Consider the following 19,352-nt stretch of genomic DNA (forward strand, 5'->3'; position numbering starts at 1 on the left):
AGAAACTTAAAAAATAAAATAACACATTTTTCATTTACTTTAAATAAATGTCACATTAATTGTTTTCTGTTGTTTAATGCATTTGTTTTGATTTACCAAAAAGTTTTTTGAAATTTGTATTACTTTCTTCATTGTCTTCTCTTGACCCGATTGAAAATCTTTAAAAATGAAAACAAAAAAATTGTCCTGAAAACCTAAAATGGAGAAGTGCCACATTTTGTGATCAGAAAGTGGGTGATTACTTTACCTTATACTTATATAGTAAAATGAACGCCCATTTTAAAATATTTTTTTTTAAATCTAATTTTTTCTTTTTCTTTTTCCCCCAGGGTGTTGACATGTACTAATTACTTGAAAAAATAAAATCACATATTTATTTTTTTTTTATCGACAGTGTGAGAGCAAATAGTAAAATTTTACTGAATATTCACAAAATGCATGAAATGAGGCCTTTTTTATGGAATTTGGATCAGATTAGTTTATTTGACAATTGTATTTGCAGACATTCCTTTGTTTCCGCTGAGTATTACATACGGAGTCCGTTCTTGCTTCTGTTTCTCTTGTAACAAAGTCAATGTATTGAGCGGTGTGTCCGTAGAACTCATCTGTTTCATCAACTGCTCTTCCTCAAGCTTTTTCATCCGTTTCTCGGTCTTCTTTTTACCGGGACCTTTCCCATGGAAACGGTGAGACAATTGACGGAAAGCTTCTTTCTCGTTGAGCAGCCTGCCTGAATCGTCAGCATATTCCAACCTGACATCCGGCTTATAGCCTTCCTTCTCTTTGAAGTCCATCAACATCCCTGTGTAACGATCTCGTTTTCGGTATTTCTCGTCTAGATCATCGTATCGCTTATCTTCGATCGAGTAATGGAGCGCTTCCAGGTCGCTGTGCTTCGGACCACTCGGTTGTCGTTTTACAACGTTTTCTAAGTAACCCTTTTTGTGGGCGACCTGAAGTGCGGCACTGAGTCCCATGTTGATGGACGGCTCCTCATCTAAAACAGAGTTTTCTTCTTTTATGATGTTCACCGGCTTTGTATCGATATCTACTTCATTCCATTGGCTAGACATATCTTCTTCATCTTGGATTTTTTTCTTTCGTTCCATCAATTCTAGTTCAAGATCAAGAAAGGCACTCCGCTCTTCATCACGATTACCGGCTAGACCATAGGTCGGAATATCTCCGAGAGCTCTACAAAACTCGGAAGTAGAATTGAGTATGATGTCGCTTCCTTTAATGTTGACCACTGAACTCGGATTCATATTCTGAGATTTAGCGTGATGCAGCGTATTCTCAATGGCATCTTTTACGTGCACCAATTTTTTCTGTTTTAGTTTTCGTACTTTGTCTAAGGTTGCATGTAATTCATTCATCGCTTCATCTTCTTCAAACGTGCCACCGTTATAATACACATCATTGTCATCATCAATTCCTGTTAATATCTTTGACTCTTCAAACTGCGGTGGGTCTATCTCCATCGGCTCTGTGTCATCTTGCTGTTCAACTTTAACCTCTCCCAAATCTCCATTCTCGTTTGAACCACTTTCCTTCACTCGGTTCGATCTTGAACCAAAATGTGACGTGTTTTCATCCGCCAAGGGAAGCAAATCATCCGCTTTCAAAACAGTTTTTTTCCTAATTTTTCTCTTAATCTTTTTCACTTTTTTGAATTTGGCTTCTTCCATTTCTTCCGCAGTGTAGAATTCTTTTGCTAGGACAGAAGTTTGATTCAAGATGTGTTCTTGCTGTTTAAGCTCGGATCGCATCCGTTCAAGTTCCTTCTCTGCAGACGGGATGTATTTGCCACTCGCCCCTAGTTGAAAACTTCTCATCTTCGGACCACTAATTTCTTCATCGTATTTGCCAAGCACTGTCTTTGGTTTCCGAGGCCCACGTTCTTCGGTGAATTCATCGTCGTCGTAGGGTTGGTAGTCGTCTTTCAGTTTCTTTTTTCTAGCCTCTTCCAGTCTGGCAGCCGTTTCTTCGGCCCCGATGTTATAATTGACGAGAACCTCTTCCGCATCTTCGTCGAGGATACCATGATCTTTTAAAGTCAGAATCACTGATCGGCCTTCCTTGAAACTGTCCACATCGTGTTCGACTTTAATTCCCTGCAAATCGCGGGATGTGTACTCCTTCTTTTTCTTATCCCGGCTGAATTCCTCCTCGACCAAACTACCAATTCCGAAGTCTTGGTCCATTTGGTCAAGCATTTTAGCAGTTTTCTCTGCCAGTTGTCGCTCTCTCTCGATTCGCCGACTCTTTTCGAGCCATTCGCTCAAATCATCGTCGTCATCACTTTCTCCTAAAGTTTTAATTTTGCTAAGTTTTTCTGAAATTTGCCTTTTCTGCCGCTGACTTTCCATTTTCTCGCGCAGTTTGGCGGTTTTTTTAATCTGACCAATGTTAACAGCCGGGACATGAACGTCCTCCTTTTTTTTGGGCGCATCTTCCGTGTCTTCTTTAGTCGTCGACGCAACAGCAGATGAAGCCGCGGGTTTACCACCGACATCCAAGGGCTTTAAACCGAGTTTGAGTCTAATCTTATTTGTATCCTCGATGCTCAGAGTACTCGAATCGCCACTTACCGCAGGGACGGGTTCCAAGTTGGTATCGGTGCGATCGGGAACGTCGATCTCAACACGACTCGACACGTGCGGTTTAGACTTTTCATCTTTTTCTCGGCGTTTTTTACCTTGGTGCCTTTCCCTCGACCGAGATCTTGACCGTGATCTATGCCTGTGTTTATGCTTATGTTCACGGTCGGACTTGCGTTTCTTTGAAGAACCCATAGCGTTTAAGACAACAAAAAACAGAAAAACAGTGAGGATATACAATATGGCCGCCTAGATGAGCACCGCAGAAAATATTAACTTGCTTTTGATAAGTTATAATTAAAGATGACCTCCACAACTTTTTAGAACTACTCATTTGTAATTAATATTATATATATTTTTTATATAAAATAAAATAAACTTTGTTACTGCTAATAATTTTTATTAAGTCAAATTGATTGTAAATTCAAATAAAAAATATGACGTAAGCTATTCGTTTGATATTGTAACTAATGAATATTATTTTGTTTTATACCATGCAAATACTACTGACACACACACACACACACACACACACACACACACACATATATATATATATATATATATATATATATATTATCATTATTATTATAAAAGGTTCGCAGCAAATATGTTTTTTTTTATCGTTTTTATCGTTACGTAGTTCCCTCCCTTAGTTTTTAGCTTTATCATGGCGTCTTCTACGATTGTCTTGAAAGATGACAAGGAAACAAATGACGAAACGACCGAAAAAAGTAATGGAAATCCAACACGTCGTAGTGTTGTTGAACGTTATTACACGTGTAGATATAGTATAGGTAATGTATGTACATATCTTCGTCGTGTGTAACCATGGGTGCCTATTTTAAGAACTTGACAGGAAACTAAACACAAACACGTGTTGTGTATTTATTTTTAGGTACAGTACAGTACTTGTAATGAATGAATATCCGAGAGGATTTCACGGAGAATCTTGAATTAGTGACAAAAAGCGGAAGCAGTTTACGATTTTGAAAATCGCGAAAAAAAAAAAAAAATGTAAAAATGCAAACGACAGTAAGCATGCAAATGGTTAGTGTTCAGGTTTAAAAACAGAAGCCACTAAAACAAAAAAAATGACTTTGAAATAGTAAACTGCTTTGGCCATTTCCGAGACTGATTTCAGATTGTTCGTCAAATTATTGAAATCCTCTGAGTGTCCATTCATTACAAATACCTGATTTTATTTAATACTTATTGAGAATTACTTATTTAAAAAAAAAAAAAAAAAAGTATTTTTTTACGACCTGCCCCAGCGTCCAGCGAGCGGCCCACCTCAGCGTAGTATAAAAACCCTCAGCCACCTGTTAAAAACGGCGGGTTTGTACTGTACACATGGATTTGAAAAAGTTGTCAAAAACAAATAAATGTTATCAGAGGCAAGATAAGTTACTTTTCTACCTAACTGGATATGTTTTTAGTGTTTTTATTTAATGGGTACTAGTGCAGCCGGACGTAAATAATAACGTTATTATTTAAAAAGCCATTCTTAACATGGGGGGGGGGGTTGTACCTATTCTATGCTTCAACCTTACAATTGAATAAAAAACATATAAAACTTTAATTAAACTTGGAAATGCGATTTAAAAAAATAGCGCGGATCACTCTCTGCACTAGCACCATTTATTTTAATGTAACATGTTTATTCAGCTCGAAAAACATAGTGTTTACCGATGTATAAGAAAATTTAAAATGGTGCCCGATTCTCTCTTTGACACGGTAAGTTTGGAAAAGAAGTTAAAATAAAAAATGCTAAATACTGTTAAAAACCCACCGAATATAAGTCAGCCTATGTTACGGTAACATATATTGAGCGAGTTTTTAACAGTATTTTGTCTAGTTTTTAATTTATAACTCCTTTTCCCAAACTTACCATGTCAAAGAAGGAGTCGGGCGCCATTTTAAATTTCTTGTTTTTCGAGCTGAATAAACATGTTACATTAAATAAAAACACTAGAAAATTAACATATCTTGCCTTTGATAACATTTATTTGTTATATATTTGTTTTTTGACAACTTTTTCGAATCTGTGTATAGTAAAACAAACCCAGAACGGCTTTCGGAATACCCCCCCCCCCTCCAACCTCTCCATGTTAAGAATGACTTTTTTAAAATTTTAAATCAAACATCAGGTTTTGGTACTTTTTTCCCACACCAAACATAAAAATAGAACTGTTATAAAAAAAATAATCCATGTGTTTAATAAAACAAAAAATAATCTATCTGTTTAATAAAACAAAAACAGTTTATTAATATATTAAAAAACAGTTCATAAATATGTTTTCTAAGTTATATTTTTATATTATTTAATTGGAATTCATTATTGAGATGAGTATTATTTATTTTATTAATTTATTTATTGCAGACTCTTATCCTCATCTTTCTTAGATGTTGTTTCACAACATTTTAGCCAACTATTCCTTTGGCCTTCGTCAGGTGATAACCGCGACAGGATAGGAACTCCGAATCTCCTAACTGCATTTTCAGCAATTACTGCCATCCATAGTTGTCGTCTCAACATGTTTTGGCCAAGTAAGCTTCTGGCTGGCTTTGGGTAGGATTGAAACTGCTATCTTCAGACAATTCTCACCTGGAACCGTAGAGATTTAACGTCTCTATCCACTTGACAACAACGAAAAATGAAAACAATCGAAACTTTGTCAAGCATTGTCTTGTGATGCCAAAACTTTTCCGCAGTTATCTTTGTTGTATGTAACAGCCAAGCTCTGGAAAAGGTGAGAAAAATAGAAATTTACTTGGAATACCGCTGCTGTCATTTTTTTTATGCCTCTGAAAAACCTGAAAATGTGAATTTTTTTTTTATTTCAGCCCAATTTTTTTTAAAACGCTGCAAGTATTCCATGAAAAGATATTCATCTGTTAATATACCTAACAGAGAAAAATGGAAATTTACATAGAATGCCTCTAACATCACTTTTTTTATGACACCTCTGAAAATGTGAATTTTTTTCATTTTTCAGCCCAATTTTTTAAAGTGCCCCAAGTATTCCATGAAAAGATATTATTCATCAGTTAATATACCTAACAGAGAAAGTCCTCCAACTGTCAAACCTGGCGAATATCATGGACATTTTGAGATATTTAGCCACAAAACATTGACCTAAGTACAAAATGATGCTTTAAAAAAATTGTGTAATGAACAGCGCCCACGTGTAGAGACATAAAGCAGTGTGAAGAAATGTACATCAGAACATGCTGTAATAGTTATCAGAACAAAACTTATGGAATCTCATTTCATTTTTGCACTAAGGCCGCATTAAATTCCTTAAACATATAAAAATTGTGATTTCTTTGCATTTTTCAGCTCATATATTTGGAAGCGCCCAAAGTATTTCATGAAAGTGTTTTGTTTATCTGATAGTATACCTAAGAGAGAAAGTCTTCCAGCTGCCTAATCTGTGGAATACTGTAAGCACTTTGAGATAATTGACCACAAACATTTCCCAGGTGCCAAAAAATTTGTGCAACAGACGTCTGAAATGGAAAACTAAAAAGAGTGGGGACAAATTGCAAATTCATTAAAAGGAGCAAATGAAAACATATAGTTGTATCCTATGGAGAATCCTTAAACATTTTTGAGGTATAAAAACAATTTTTATGCTCACGTTTGTTAGTGGTATTCTCATTAAATACCAGTAATTCTCAAGCTAACAGACATGCATTGAAGAAAGCCAAAATTCAAAAATAGAATGTCAAATGTAACTTTATTCGACACATGCATACAATCGTTTGCTGTTTTGACTCAAGAGGCCGGCAGAAGATCCCTTGCTTTGTGGAAATTTTTGTCGACTAACTTTGTTGCACTTCGGCTGTTTAGCAGTTGCTCAGGCTGCTGGATTTTGCAAAGAACCATTGAACGATCATAAGATGTTTTGCTATTTCGCGGATTGGGCCAATGGAAAATATTTCTCTCAGGGAAGCTTTCTTGCATTCAGTCACCATCATCCACTGATAGAACTTGGCTGGGAAACATCTGATTGTCGTATTTGACAACAATCCAATCACCAACTTCCCATCCTGGAGAAATCTGTGTTGCAACTTTTGTGATCTTGTCATTGTACAAAAGTGTAACTGTATCCCCATCAGCTTATTCCTCCTCATCATCGGATATCTCATTGACTGCAAGAGAATGCTCTACTGTGCTTCTTTTCTTAACAGGTGGTTGAAGTTTATTCTTTTTAGTTAGTCTGCTCCATCAGGAGAACAGGCTTCTAATCTGTTGTAGGGTAACATATTTGTCTGGTGTCAACTGTGCCCTTATAATGTAAACCGCCTCTTTAGGAGTCACTTTATCCCCTGTCAACTCTCCATTGATGAAGCAATCATACAGAATTGTTTTCTGCTCAAAGGAAAATTTGAAATTACTTTGCACAGGGAATGCAACATCTTCATGTATTTGTTCGCAAAGGATGATTCACGATGAACGACTGCCGAGGCTGTGGACCTAACTTCTAACAGGGCTTTCATCTTCATCACAAACATGCCTTTGACTGCATCCATTGATATAACTGCTTGTGCTGCCATGTGTCAGCCAAACAACATATGGATTTCAAGATCTTCCCCCTTCTCAAATGAAGTAGAGCAACCTGATTCCATGCAGTAAAAAAGAGAGCAGAGTTGGCGATCTTGCTGTTTTACTTTTTTGGCTCTGACACCATGGCAAATTCTGTGTGCTGCTTATCTGTATTGCTGAAAGGAAGAATTACGTTGGAAACTGGCTTGGCATTAAGATTGGTGTAAGGGTATGGCTCACCTTCCCCAATGTCTAAGAACTTCCCCAAAACCATGTTTTCTTGCTTGAATTCCACAGAATGGTATGATTGGATTCCAGTGACTTTGTCCCCTTGCAGATCCTGTGTTTCTATCTTGATGACTGAAACAGATGTGTTTTTCATTTCTTTACCATAGTGAAGACTGGTGGAAACATACTCAGCAGAAAACATAACATTGCCAGCATCTACAACACTTTGTAGTATTGTTTTGGTTGCTGCACTTTCCCGGTCACACTGGTCCTTCCGACATTGTGGCCCATTGTAGTCATATCGGAGCATCTTGATTGCTTTGGACTTGCACAGCTTGTGCATCGACTCAGCTTAATAGTTCCCACTGTAGCAGCTTGCATTATCAGACTTTGCCAAAAGCTTGCACACCAGAGGTTCATCTTGGCACAACTGTTCTAACACAACGTCAGCAATAGAAGTGACAGCGGAAATGCCCTGATCACACCTGTACAGAATGGTAAAGTCTACATGCTTAGTCAATCCATCATCTGCTTTCCTCAAAACAAAAACATTCACGTGCATGCTCATACCTTTCTTCCCAAAGTATTCATTTTGCCCTTCTCGATACCTGACTGGAATTATCTTTTAGGCAAAATCTTGCAACCAAAAGCACACTCGTGATTGATGATATCATAGGCGTAAAACTTTGCCTTCTTTTGATGTGCATCTCTTGTGTTTCATGTATTTCACAATGCTATGAATGGCCATTTCAACATTGTACATCAGATCAGGATTCTTCTTTTCACAAACAAGATCCTCGCATTTTTGCAGAGCCAGGCAGAGTTCATTGCAATCGTTGCAAGTATCTGCGGATATATCTGATGCAACACAACTTTCTCTTCTTTGGATCTGAAAGTGCAAATGCAGTGGAATCGGAACATACGTTACTTTGCTTGTAAAAGGTAATGAGTTTCGAGGTATCGCTTTCTCTTGTTCCAAGCAATCAGTCAGAGACTTCTGTGAAAAGTTTGATGCTACCTTCTGTAACTTATCAAACCCATTCATTGCAGCTGCAGCAGTGCCATCCAAGCCAGCAAGGCATTTACTCTGAGATGGATTGATGTTCCTCAGTATATTGAATAACATTGAATCCGACAGAGATTTGTAGTTGGTTATTTTGCACGCTTCTTTATAGAAAAAAAATTACATGGCTAAACTTAGCAGTTATGACAGCATGCACAACTTTTTGAATGTCACCCGAATCAAACTGGATCGCAGTGGTGCCATAAGTTATATCTTGCAGCAAGCCGTGCGAAAAAACTAAATCAATGAAGTGTTCTGCTTTATTCAAATCAAACCTGGTTCTCGTATGTTTCTCCTTTGTAGACAAAATAAGACCATCCGCTGACATGGACCATTTTTGAGCTTGATCTACAATATATTGGGAGCAATTGAATACGTCCATCAACTTATCTTTAGAATATTTTCGATCAACTTATGACAGTATCATCAATCGGGACAATGCATTACTGTCTTCGTAAAGTGCGGCCATCTTTTTCGGATCATCAGGAATCTTGTTGACATTTTCATTGCTAGAAACACCATCTATCAACTGAAATTGGTTCAGTAAATCTGTTTCTTGCCCTGGAGCAACAGCTAGTGCAAATTGTTGACGTGCTAAGGTCTTCCAACATTTCATTTGGTTGTAATCTTTCCTCACTGTTGCCAGGAGTAAGTTCACTTACATGCGTAATAAGCTGATACTGAGTAGGGCTTGCTTCAAGTGCCACTGTCATCTCAGCATCCTTTTCCACTGATCTAGTAAATTTGGATGGTGTGGTTATAACCTTACAAGAAACGAACACGTCATCTTCCTGACTGACACGTGGTCCTGGATATGACCTTAAACTATATCCGATGGTGAGGCCCCAGCTTGCGGGTTTTGGGGAGTGTGGAGCCACCCTTTAATTGCCATTGCTCCCAGGTCCACTCTGACCCGGAGTGGTAGTACCTGTTAGGGTCCTAACTATGGGTTAAATAGAAACTGACTTGGAAAAAAACAAAACAAATATATTCTATTAAAAAACTTTTCTTCAAAATCACTGACTTCGGCATTAAATAACCTGAAAAGGGTTGATATGCCGTAAAACAAAAACAACCAACCAATCCTGACTGACACACTCATCATCTGTGCACGCAATAGAAAGTCTATGTCGGTGACACAACATTGAACCAATCGGAATGTTCATTGCTAGCGCTCTCTTAATCGGGATAACTCTTTCTTTAACAATACCGATGGCAAGCACACAACTGTTCATCATCTGACATATGCCTACCAATCCTGTTCTCGATGAGTCTCTTCTCACTGCAATAATCTAAGCTCTCATGAGTTTTGAGCAAATTCAATGAAATCATGCGTGACTTCACATTTTCATGCAGCTGGGCCAGACAAAATATTCCATCAATTGGTGGTTTTGTCTTTGCTTCAGCTCCACATTTTACCTCATGGAAAAAAGAACACCTTTCATACTTGCAATTTTGTTTGGCATTTTGATTTGTTCCCATGTCCGTCAATCTTCTCCCTGAAAAATCAAACAAAATTCTGATGTGAAGGCTGTACAGTGATAAGAACGACAAAAAGACAAACCGGACAAGCAGCTAAATCCCACCCCTTCACAGTAGAGATCCCTAGATGTAAGAGAGCCTTCTACTCCATTAGTTTCTTCCCCAGAACCACTAGACTTTAGAATTCCCTTCCAGGACCCTGCTTCCCCAACTGTACTGACATGCAGAAGTACACGTGTAACGTGAACCGACATCTTGCTGCCCAACTCCCTACATAGTACTCCTGTAGCTTATGTCCCTGATAGTAGCCCCCTAAAGTGGCAACATGCCTTGTTTGGGGTGAAAATGTAATTAAGAAAAAAAAAAACCCCACAAAGCTCACAATTTTTCCTCAGTTTCATTGGAAATTCCTTGCTACATATTCTGTTTTTTGGCACGCGTCACATGAAGGAAATCCATCTCCCCCTACACTATGGGTGCCCGAAAATTAATTGGATGCAAAAAAAAATACTTTGGGCGCTTCCAAATATGTGGGTCAAAAAATGACAAAAAAATCAGTTTTTATACTTTTTGAGGAATTTAATGAGGCTCTAGTGTAAAAATGAAGCAAGATTCCATAAGTTTTGTTTTCATAACCATTACAACATGCTATGATGTACAATTCTTCGCATTGCTTTATGTCCCAAAGGGTGGGCGTTTTCCGTTACACACTTTTTTTAACGCGTCATTTTGTACGTAGGGCAATGTTTGGGGCCAATTATCTCAAAATGCCCATAGTATTCCACAGGTTTGACAGCTGAAGGATTTTTTCTGTTAGGTATACTAACTGATGAATAATATCTTTTCATGGAATACTTGGGGCGCTTTAAAAAATTGGGCTGAAAAATGAAAAAATTTCACATTTTCAGAGATGTAAAAAAAAAGTGATGCCAGAGGTATTCTATGTAAATTTCCATTTTCTCACCTTTTCCAGAGCTTGGCTGTTACATGCAACAAAAATAACCGTGGAAAAGTGTCGGCATTGTGAGAAAATGCTTGACAAGGTTTTGATTTTTTACATTTTTTGGAATTTTTTGCCCTGGGTCTAAAAATAGAAACAGTCATAAATCCCGAACCCTCAAAATTAGGCAAAATTTTTGTTTTGAAATTCTCTTTCAAGGTTATTACCCACAATGTATATGATTTGAGGCAAAATCGGAGGGGGTCACTTCTCGAAGTTCCAAAAATTGTCTGGTTTTTACAAGAAGTGACTCTTAGGTGGAGAATGAACTTTAAAATGGTGTACTTTTTTTTTGTAATTGATATTTATATATATAATTTTTTGCCTACAATCCTCGTCCCCCTTCTTTATTTTTGGGTACAAATATGCTTAAAATAATCAGCCAAAACTGAACAAAATATATTGCGTTTGTTTTTTTTGTTTTTTTTTAAATTCGTTGAATATGTTAATAATAATTATCTTTCAGATTAGCAAAAAAAAAAGATAAAATAAATTATATTTTCATTATTTTTACGAAAAACACTACTTTCAAATCTTTGAAAAATAAATTCATAATTTTCTATTAGCTAATATACTATTATATAGGAAATGCTTTGAAGAATCGATACCAAAAAAGAAAAAAAATCAATAAATATCTGTGCATTTTGCTAAAAATACAATGATTTTTTTCAGCAATTTGTTACGCGATAATCACTTCATCTATGAAAGACCATACAACCTAAAAACAGTTGTTCTGTATTTACAAACAGTTGTTACTTCCCCCTTTTCCTAAATTATGTCCAAGTCTGCCACTACGCGATCTCACAATTTTAAGGGTTAACAAATTCTAATGAAAGTCTTTTTCACAACTTATGCGATAAAAAATTGGAGAAAAAACAATTTTATATGGTTTATGGAAAAAAACAGTTTTATATGGTTTATGGAACAAGTATATGGTTCATAGGTTACAAATGAGAAAATGATTGTAATCATGATATTAAAAATGCATTCAATTTTTAAAAACAAAAGAATTTATGGTTGATGTAAAACAAAAAAAAAGCCAAAAATAAAGCAGTTTTAGTTTATTTTTATTTACAGGTTTTTACTAGGAAAAATTTTAAGCTTGAAAGAAATTATTGCGAAGGAAAAAATATAAAGTGAAAATAACATCATATTGAAGATATTTCACCATTAATGATGTTTGAAATTCTAATTTAATTCAATTATTAAAAAAGATGTATTTGCGTGTTTGGTTACATTAAAAAAAATATTTTAAGGGTAAGAGAAACCACAAAAGAAGGGGAGGTTATCCATCGTTGTCGATGAAGACCAGAAACATCACTGGTTTTGGGACTAAGATCAGAGTGTACTATCTGTTCTGATACTACATTTAACCTTTCCTCGTTCAATGAAGGAGTATCTTTCTAGACTGAGACAATTTTTATATTTGTTCTTATCCAGATTGCCCCATTTTTGAGAGTCTGATTTTCCCCACATTAAAAACCGATCTTGTGTCTAACTCTGCCCTCCTGGGGAGGCAAGTAAATAGGAACATTATTGGTTTGTCAACTATCTGATGATGCTGTGACTTACGCTTGACTTAGTTAAAAGTGTGGGGACTTGCATCTACCACACTTTATCGTCCTTATATTTTTATATTTGCTTTTTTAAAAAAAAGCTACATTATATAAAGTGTTGGTCATCTGTACCTTAAAATTTGTTTGACGTCACTTTCGCTGAATGGCTTTGTAAACAAAGAAGTCTGACTCTTAACAAAAGCTCTCTTTGTACTTGTCACGGAACGTATTTCAAAGATTACGGAAATTGATCAAGTATTTTTTTTTTAAACTAAAAACAAAAAGAAAACTCCAAATTTACGATTTTTAGTGATTTTACTACTAAACTGTATGGAACATAAGATTGATTTTTGACCTTGACACTTTGATTTGAGTTGTCTCCCCTTATTTATTTCAGAATTATTTTTTTTTTACTTCCACTGTAGCATTCATCGTTAAATTAACAACTATTTTATAGGTTTCCAGATATACTGAAAGCGAATATCACATTCAAATTTGGGACAGACAAGTAGTTTTCTGGGTATTAATAGCTTTATTATCCAATGTAATTCATTATGTTATTATTGGCAGCCATGTTTTTTTCCCAACTAAAAAGTACTAATGTGCATGCGTTTTGCAAAACTCCACCCTCCTCCCCATGTTAAGAATGGTGAATGCCATTCACTTTCCTTAAGTAATACATTGGAAAAAATGTCTTAATATCCAGAAAATTATTTGTCAGAACCAAATTTGAATGTGATATTAATTTTCAGCAGACCCAGTGGAAAAAAAAAATTACCTTTATTTCATCTGATTTGATCATGGCTGACAAAAACACTATGACTCACTTAATCGTAAAATTTGATTTTCTTGAAAAAAAAAAATTTACTTGATCAAATTACGTTATATTTGGAACTAGAAATACCCACCTGTGGGACACTGTTCCATTGGCCTGCTTCTCGGCAGACTACAACATCGTAGCTAATGTATACAAGTTCTTGTTGAACTGCCCCCTTAAATAATCAAATTCTACCCAACTTACACCGTTAACGATTGCTACACTACCACCTTACATTCATTAATCCTTTTTCTCGAGTGGCCTTCAGGCCTTGATAAGTTGTGACTCTTTTGTAATATATATATCATCTTTGTTCTGTAAGGAGTACATACATCAAACATACTTTTCTGTATTTTCTTTACTTTTAATTGCTGCCATAATTCTGAAATGCGCCTTTTCTTTTTACACAAAATAACAAGTCATTTTTTCTTTTAATATTTATTAGCCTTTTTCCCAGGTAAACTTTTCTTTGGAATAACTATGTAGTGGACCATCTTGCATGAATTGAGCATCAGTTTTTGAGTGCCATAAGAGATTAAAAAAAGGCAGGGAGTCTGTAAGGGAGGATGAGAGGTGTGGGTTGGTTGGTTGGTTTTGTTTTACGGCATATCAACCTTTTTCAGGTTATTTACTGCCGAATCTAGTTATTTTGAGGAACGATTTTAATGGAGTATATTTGTTTTTTAAGTCGGATTCTATTTAACCCATAGTTGGGACCCTAACAGGTACTACCACTCTGGGTCAGAGTGGACCTGGGAACAATGGCAATTAAAGGGTGGCTCCACACTCCCCAAGACCCGCAAGGCGGGGCCTCACCATCTGTAAATATAAAAGCGAAAATGTATGTATGTGTGTTCGCTTTTTCTGTGTCTACAAAAGGCTTCTTTCAGAGAAGCGGTCGGTCGGTTCACAACTTTTTAAAACTTTTTATATCACATACAAATCGTAATATCTCACAGTTAACAACGAAGCTCGCCTGTCTATTTAATTTGCTCGATTTCGGGAAGATAAATATTCAATATTTGTCGCTCGCGGCATGTGGGTTAGTCTTTTTCCTATAACATCTTGGGGGTGGGAAAAAGCGTTCAGCAGTAAATGAATACTATCCCGCAGTCAAAATTGACCTCATTAACTCATTAAAATGGGCACCTGCTAAAGTCAACTAATTAAATAAATTCAAACATGTTTCCGTTAGCATCTTGCAGTGGGGCAATGGTTAACATCGCACTTTTTTTTTTCACACTTTAATTTACAACTTTGCCTCAAGGGTTCGGGTTCGGGTTCGATCCTCATACTTACATTTTTTTTTTAACCGCCCCCTAAACACCCGAGCAACGCCGGGTACCCCTCACTAGTTGGATATAGTTTTAGGTCATATCCAGGACCGAGAGGTGTGGGAGGAGTAAAGAAGTCAGAACGCTAGAGTTGATTGGTCAAATAAAGATTTTCATGGATAAATACCGTATTGTGCGTCTATAGAGACAATAAGTGCATAGTTTGATGTCAGTGTGGGAACTGTACACACAATTATTTGCGAGGAACTGAAGATCTGTGCAAAGTTTGTCCCAAGGGTATTTCATCCTTGTCATGGACTATTTGACCAAGATAGGCATCAAGACAGATTCTCACTCTCTGTATAGTTTAGACCTTTCTCTCTGTGACTTTGGTTATTCCCTAAGCTCAAACAAAACCTTAGAGGCTGCAGTTATGAGATAATTGAGATGATGAAAGAGGCTGCGATGAGGGTCATTGACATACTCACACAGGAGAACTTCCACAGAGCTTTCCAGAAGTTGTTGGAGCAGTACAAGTGTATTAGGAAATTACTTCTAAAGGGACTAGAGTTTCATGTGCTCAATAAAAATAAATAAAAATGCCCATATGAAAAAAGTCTGGAAACTTATTCAAGGCAACTCATATGTTAAATTTCAAAATTTTTACTTTGTTACAAAAATTGAAAATTTTTTTTGAACAACTTTCTTTCATTAGGAAAAGAGAAATTTTGCATAAAAAACTAGTATTTTCAATTTTCACTTTTGATCTTTTTAAATCTCTATTAAAAATAAGCCTATTATGTGTTATGATTTTCTTTATTTTAATTTGATAAATGTGTAACAAAAGCTCATTTGTTGATGGCGTTAGTTGAGATTTTTGATTCGGTCCTGACTTCTGCAATTGCATTTGTCTGCCTCTGATGTACACTCTCTAAATCTCCTAACTGAAAACCAAAAAAAAAAAAATGGTTGCTTCGCAGTCATGAACAGGTGCCAAATATTTTAATTGCTTCAAATAAGTTATTGTCAATTGTTCATTATTTATCATCACCACTTTTTTCACCTTTTTATATGGACCATTTTTTCTCAGTACAATCATCAATATTTTTGCTAGATAATTACATTTTTATTCATCCCAAATATTTTAGATTTTAGAGGCAGGATCAGTTTCCAATATAATATATCTCTTTCTCTCTCTTAATCCATATCTCTCTTTAATTCTCTTTCCCTCCCTCTCTCTCTTGTGAGGTCTTTTTGTTTTTCAGGTTAATTCTTATCACCTTCAAAATGGTCTGTCGCTTGACATAAAACATGTGGTTTACTGCCAATAGTTTCATGGATGTCAAGCCAGACCTCATGGTACCAAATGTCCACTTCGTTTGAAAATAATTTTTTTTTCTACAATGTCGCAATAAAAACACATTCTATCATTTCTCTGTGTCAAACAGTTTACCTAACCCTTAGCCTGTAAACAAGGTAATTTGGTACTGCCTGGTGCATGCAACAGCTTTACAGTATTATTTGGATTCTTCGGACTACTGTTATGCAACCTCCAACCGTCTTCAGGTGTTTGCTAGAACCTATGGCACATTGGTTAGAATACTTGGAAAATCAATTATAAAAATGATATTTTTCTGAAGGTTGAAGGTTCAATTCTCAGTGTGGGCGACTGAAAAATATACAATTGCCAATTACTTAGGACCTCTATTCAGTCATGGCTGATGGAACAAGAGCATGCTACTCCTTTTAAGTAAATAAAAGGCTCTGTTCAAAATTCTATCCAGATTCCTGAGTTTGACAGAAACATTCCAGAGTTTGACAAGGTATACCTGAAGAAGGTTGGGGGTTACATCAACCGAAACATTGTGAAAATGACACTCAAAATGAGAACAGTAGTCCAAAGAATCCAAATAATACTTTAATCTTTCTTGTAATGATTTTTCTTTATAAAACTCAAATATTAAATAGCTGCTCAAAATGTCTGGACTTTGGCATATTAATATTCGTGGGTTATGTAGTAAATTCGATGAACTCAAATCACGTGTAATGCTTAGCCTCTCTCTGTATGTCTTTGTTGCTGAAACGTTCTTAGATTCTAGTGCGCTTGTGTAGTGGATATTCCTGGATATGTTATTTTACACACAGATTGGCACGTTAATGCCTCTCATGGTGGCCTTCTGATCTATGTTAAAAACGATGCCATTTTTAAGCGACTTGATTTCTTTGAGTGCAAAGATCATGAGGTTATCTAGTTATCTATTTCTACCCATTCAGCAACTTTGCTGACTGGTTTTGCATATCGATCATTGATTACTTACATGCCTATTTTGCTGCACATCGAATCATCTATTGACTCATACCATGTACTGCATAACACTACATATATGATACTTATCGATTTCAACTGTCAGAACTCAAATTGATTAGCAACCCACTCAGATGATCATAATGTTTCTTATCTGACTGACTTTTGTGCTGATTTTAGTTTGACTCAAATTGTAAAGACTGTGACGGGATTCCCTTACGGTCCTAATGGACATCTATCTTTATTAGATTTTATTTTAACATCTGGTCCTGATATATTTAATGTACCATCATCGGACCCTCCTGTGGGTACATTAGACCATGCAATTGTTTTCTTTGGTTTAAATGACGCTACGAGTTCAACTGAAAATCTTGAAGTACCAAAACAGATTGACTTTGCCTCTATTGTCAGTTGGTCTCTGATTCAGCAATCAATTCTCTTCCCTGGGATATATTTTAGGAATATGACAGTCCTGATATTGCTTGCAATTTTCTAACCTCTCAGCTTGGCTTGGTAATATTCACTCATGTGCCGAAACATGCTGCAAGATTGTATTATCACTCATTGCCATTTGTAGCACCAGAATTCCAACCCTTGTTCCTGATTAAGAAATCTGCCTGACCTTGATATTGATTGTATGGTTCTGAGTACGATCTACAATTGTTTCGAAACACATAAAACCAACTGTCTTCTGAAATAAAACGTATCAAGGCAGACAGTTATCGTCACCAGGCCGACAAGATCATTGATAGTCCCTCATCACGCAGTTATTGGTGACTGCGAAAAAACTCTGTTTTCTTCGGAACTTGACACCATCCCTGATCTGTTTGATTGAACAGTTACTGCCAGCACATCATTTGATAAATCGACACTTCTTAATCAACATTATGCAGGTGCAACTCCTTCGAGTGCAGTGCACTGCATTATGCTTCGCTACCATCAACAGGTTCACTCTTACTGATATTTGGTTCACGCCAGATATTGTTTTTGCAAAACTGAATAAACTTGACACTAGAAAGAGTATGAGCCCAGTAATATTCCCAATATTCTGCTTAATTGGTGTGCTCACTCATTATCAAAGTCCCTTGCTCATTTGTTTAATCTGTAATTTGTGTCTGGTCGCATGCCTCTTCTATGGAAGCCCTCCACCGTAATTCCGCTCTGCAATAAGCTCATCCACCCGTTTCAGTTCAGTTTTCTAAAATCACAATTTTCTGTGGAACAAGCTGCCTGTCTTTATCAGCACTTGGCCTCCGAACGTGAAGCTAAAAAGGACACAATTTCGGCATTTTTAGATCTTACCAATACATTCCTCACTCAGGCTTGCAGCAGAAACTACCCTCATTCGACATTTGAGGCAAGCTCTTTTCTTGGATCTGCAACTATCTATCTGACTGGCTACAGGCTACTTTTGTTAGTGGCTGTTTGTCGAATGAGCTTCCTGTCTGAGTTGGGATGCTGCAGGGGAGTGTTTTTGCACCAACATTATTTTTTCTCTTCATCAACAACCTGCTAACTTTAATGGACAGTGCAACATTTCATATTAACAGTGACAACTTGACTGTGTTCCCAAGCTCTTATGCTGATGACACATGAATTTCTGTGTCACGCCCAAACCGTTACATAGCGTCAACATACCTGCAGTCATTGCTCGTTTTTGCATCTGAGTGGGTGGGACGGGGACATACAGTTGTGCTATTGTCCTCTAGATATCTCTTTCCTGTTTCTGTGATTTCGTTTCAAAACAAATTTGTGCCATTCTCGAAATCTCAGGTTTGACAACCACTTGTCTTGTTTATCCAATAAGGTTAATGAGCTTTGCGTATTGCCTATCCTGAGCTACCAAATTTCTCATGAATGGCATTTGCTGACTAGGTTTACAAGGCAATGATTCATCCCCACTGGGTCTCTAGTGTTTGCCGGAGTTAGTAAGGTATTCTCTGATTCTCTTGAAGGTGTACAGTGGTCATGCCATCAGATATATACTTCGTGTTCCTTACTGCGACCCTATTATCTTTGGAGTATTATAATCAGCTTGCATTAGATCTGCTGTCTACATGCCGGAATGTGATAGTTGCATCTGTTGCCTATAGGTTATTTCATGGTTCTTGCTCCACTGCAATGCTTAAATACTGTCCTGTGCTGCGGCTGAACAGGCCAAACCTGCAACGATATACATTCACATTAGACTTGCAGCATAATCAAACTGGTGTTTGCTCAGAGATGTACTGGTGATCCTTTTTCGCATTGTGTTCTGCAGTCCTGAACGTGCTACCTCAGAATTGTGTGAATGAACATGGATCACTGTCACAGTTTCAGAGTTCTGTATTGGCTAACTAAGATGATGTTCCTAAGTTTTATGCATTCCCCAATTAGCTTAGCCTCTATCTATTGCTAATGGTTTTATGGTTTGATTAAAAAAAATGTCCAATTATTAGAAATTGCACATTTTGCATGTTAAAACAGGCTAAAAGT

The 19,352-nt window shown here is 36.6% G+C and overlaps 2 protein-coding genes across 3 annotated transcripts in view; one reads left to right on the plus strand and one right to left on the minus strand.

Annotated features, from left to right (window-relative positions):
• Positions 1–355: 355 nt before the first annotated feature.
• Positions 356–2,869, minus strand: LOC145291206 (U4/U6.U5 tri-snRNP-associated protein 1-like). Its single transcript, XM_080136789.1, has one exon. It carries the CDS (start codon positions 2,793–2,795, stop codon positions 480–482), a length of 2,316 nt encoding a protein of 771 aa, XP_079992915.1. The 5' UTR covers positions 2,796–2,869; the 3' UTR covers positions 356–479.
• Positions 2,870–3,232: 363 nt separating this feature from the next.
• Positions 3,233–19,352, plus strand: part of LOC145291209 (protein Abitram-like) — a 65,419-nt gene continuing 49,299 nt past the window's right edge. Inside the window, exon 1 of one of the 2 annotated variants that reach the window (XM_080136793.1) lies at positions 3,233–3,397. In XM_080136793.1, coding sequence (XP_079992919.1) covers positions 3,271–3,397 — 127 coding nt within the window. In that variant the 5' untranslated portion in view covers positions 3,233–3,270. The remainder of the gene's footprint in view (positions 3,398–19,352) is intronic. The other variant, XM_080136792.1, reaches the window with a different exon arrangement.

The sequence above is a fragment of the Euprymna scolopes genome, chromosome 12 (assembly GCF_053919585.1).
Source record: "Euprymna scolopes isolate OS-2025 chromosome 12, ASM5391958v1, whole genome shotgun sequence".
NCBI classification, from domain to species: Eukaryota; Metazoa; Mollusca; class Cephalopoda; order Sepiida; family Sepiolidae; genus Euprymna; species Euprymna scolopes.

Excerpts from the sequence above, each read along its gene's own strand:
- LOC145291206 (XM_080136789.1), bottom strand. The coding sequence starts at position 2,795 with ATGGGTTCTTCAAAGAAACGCAAGTCCGACCGTGAACATAAGCATAAA.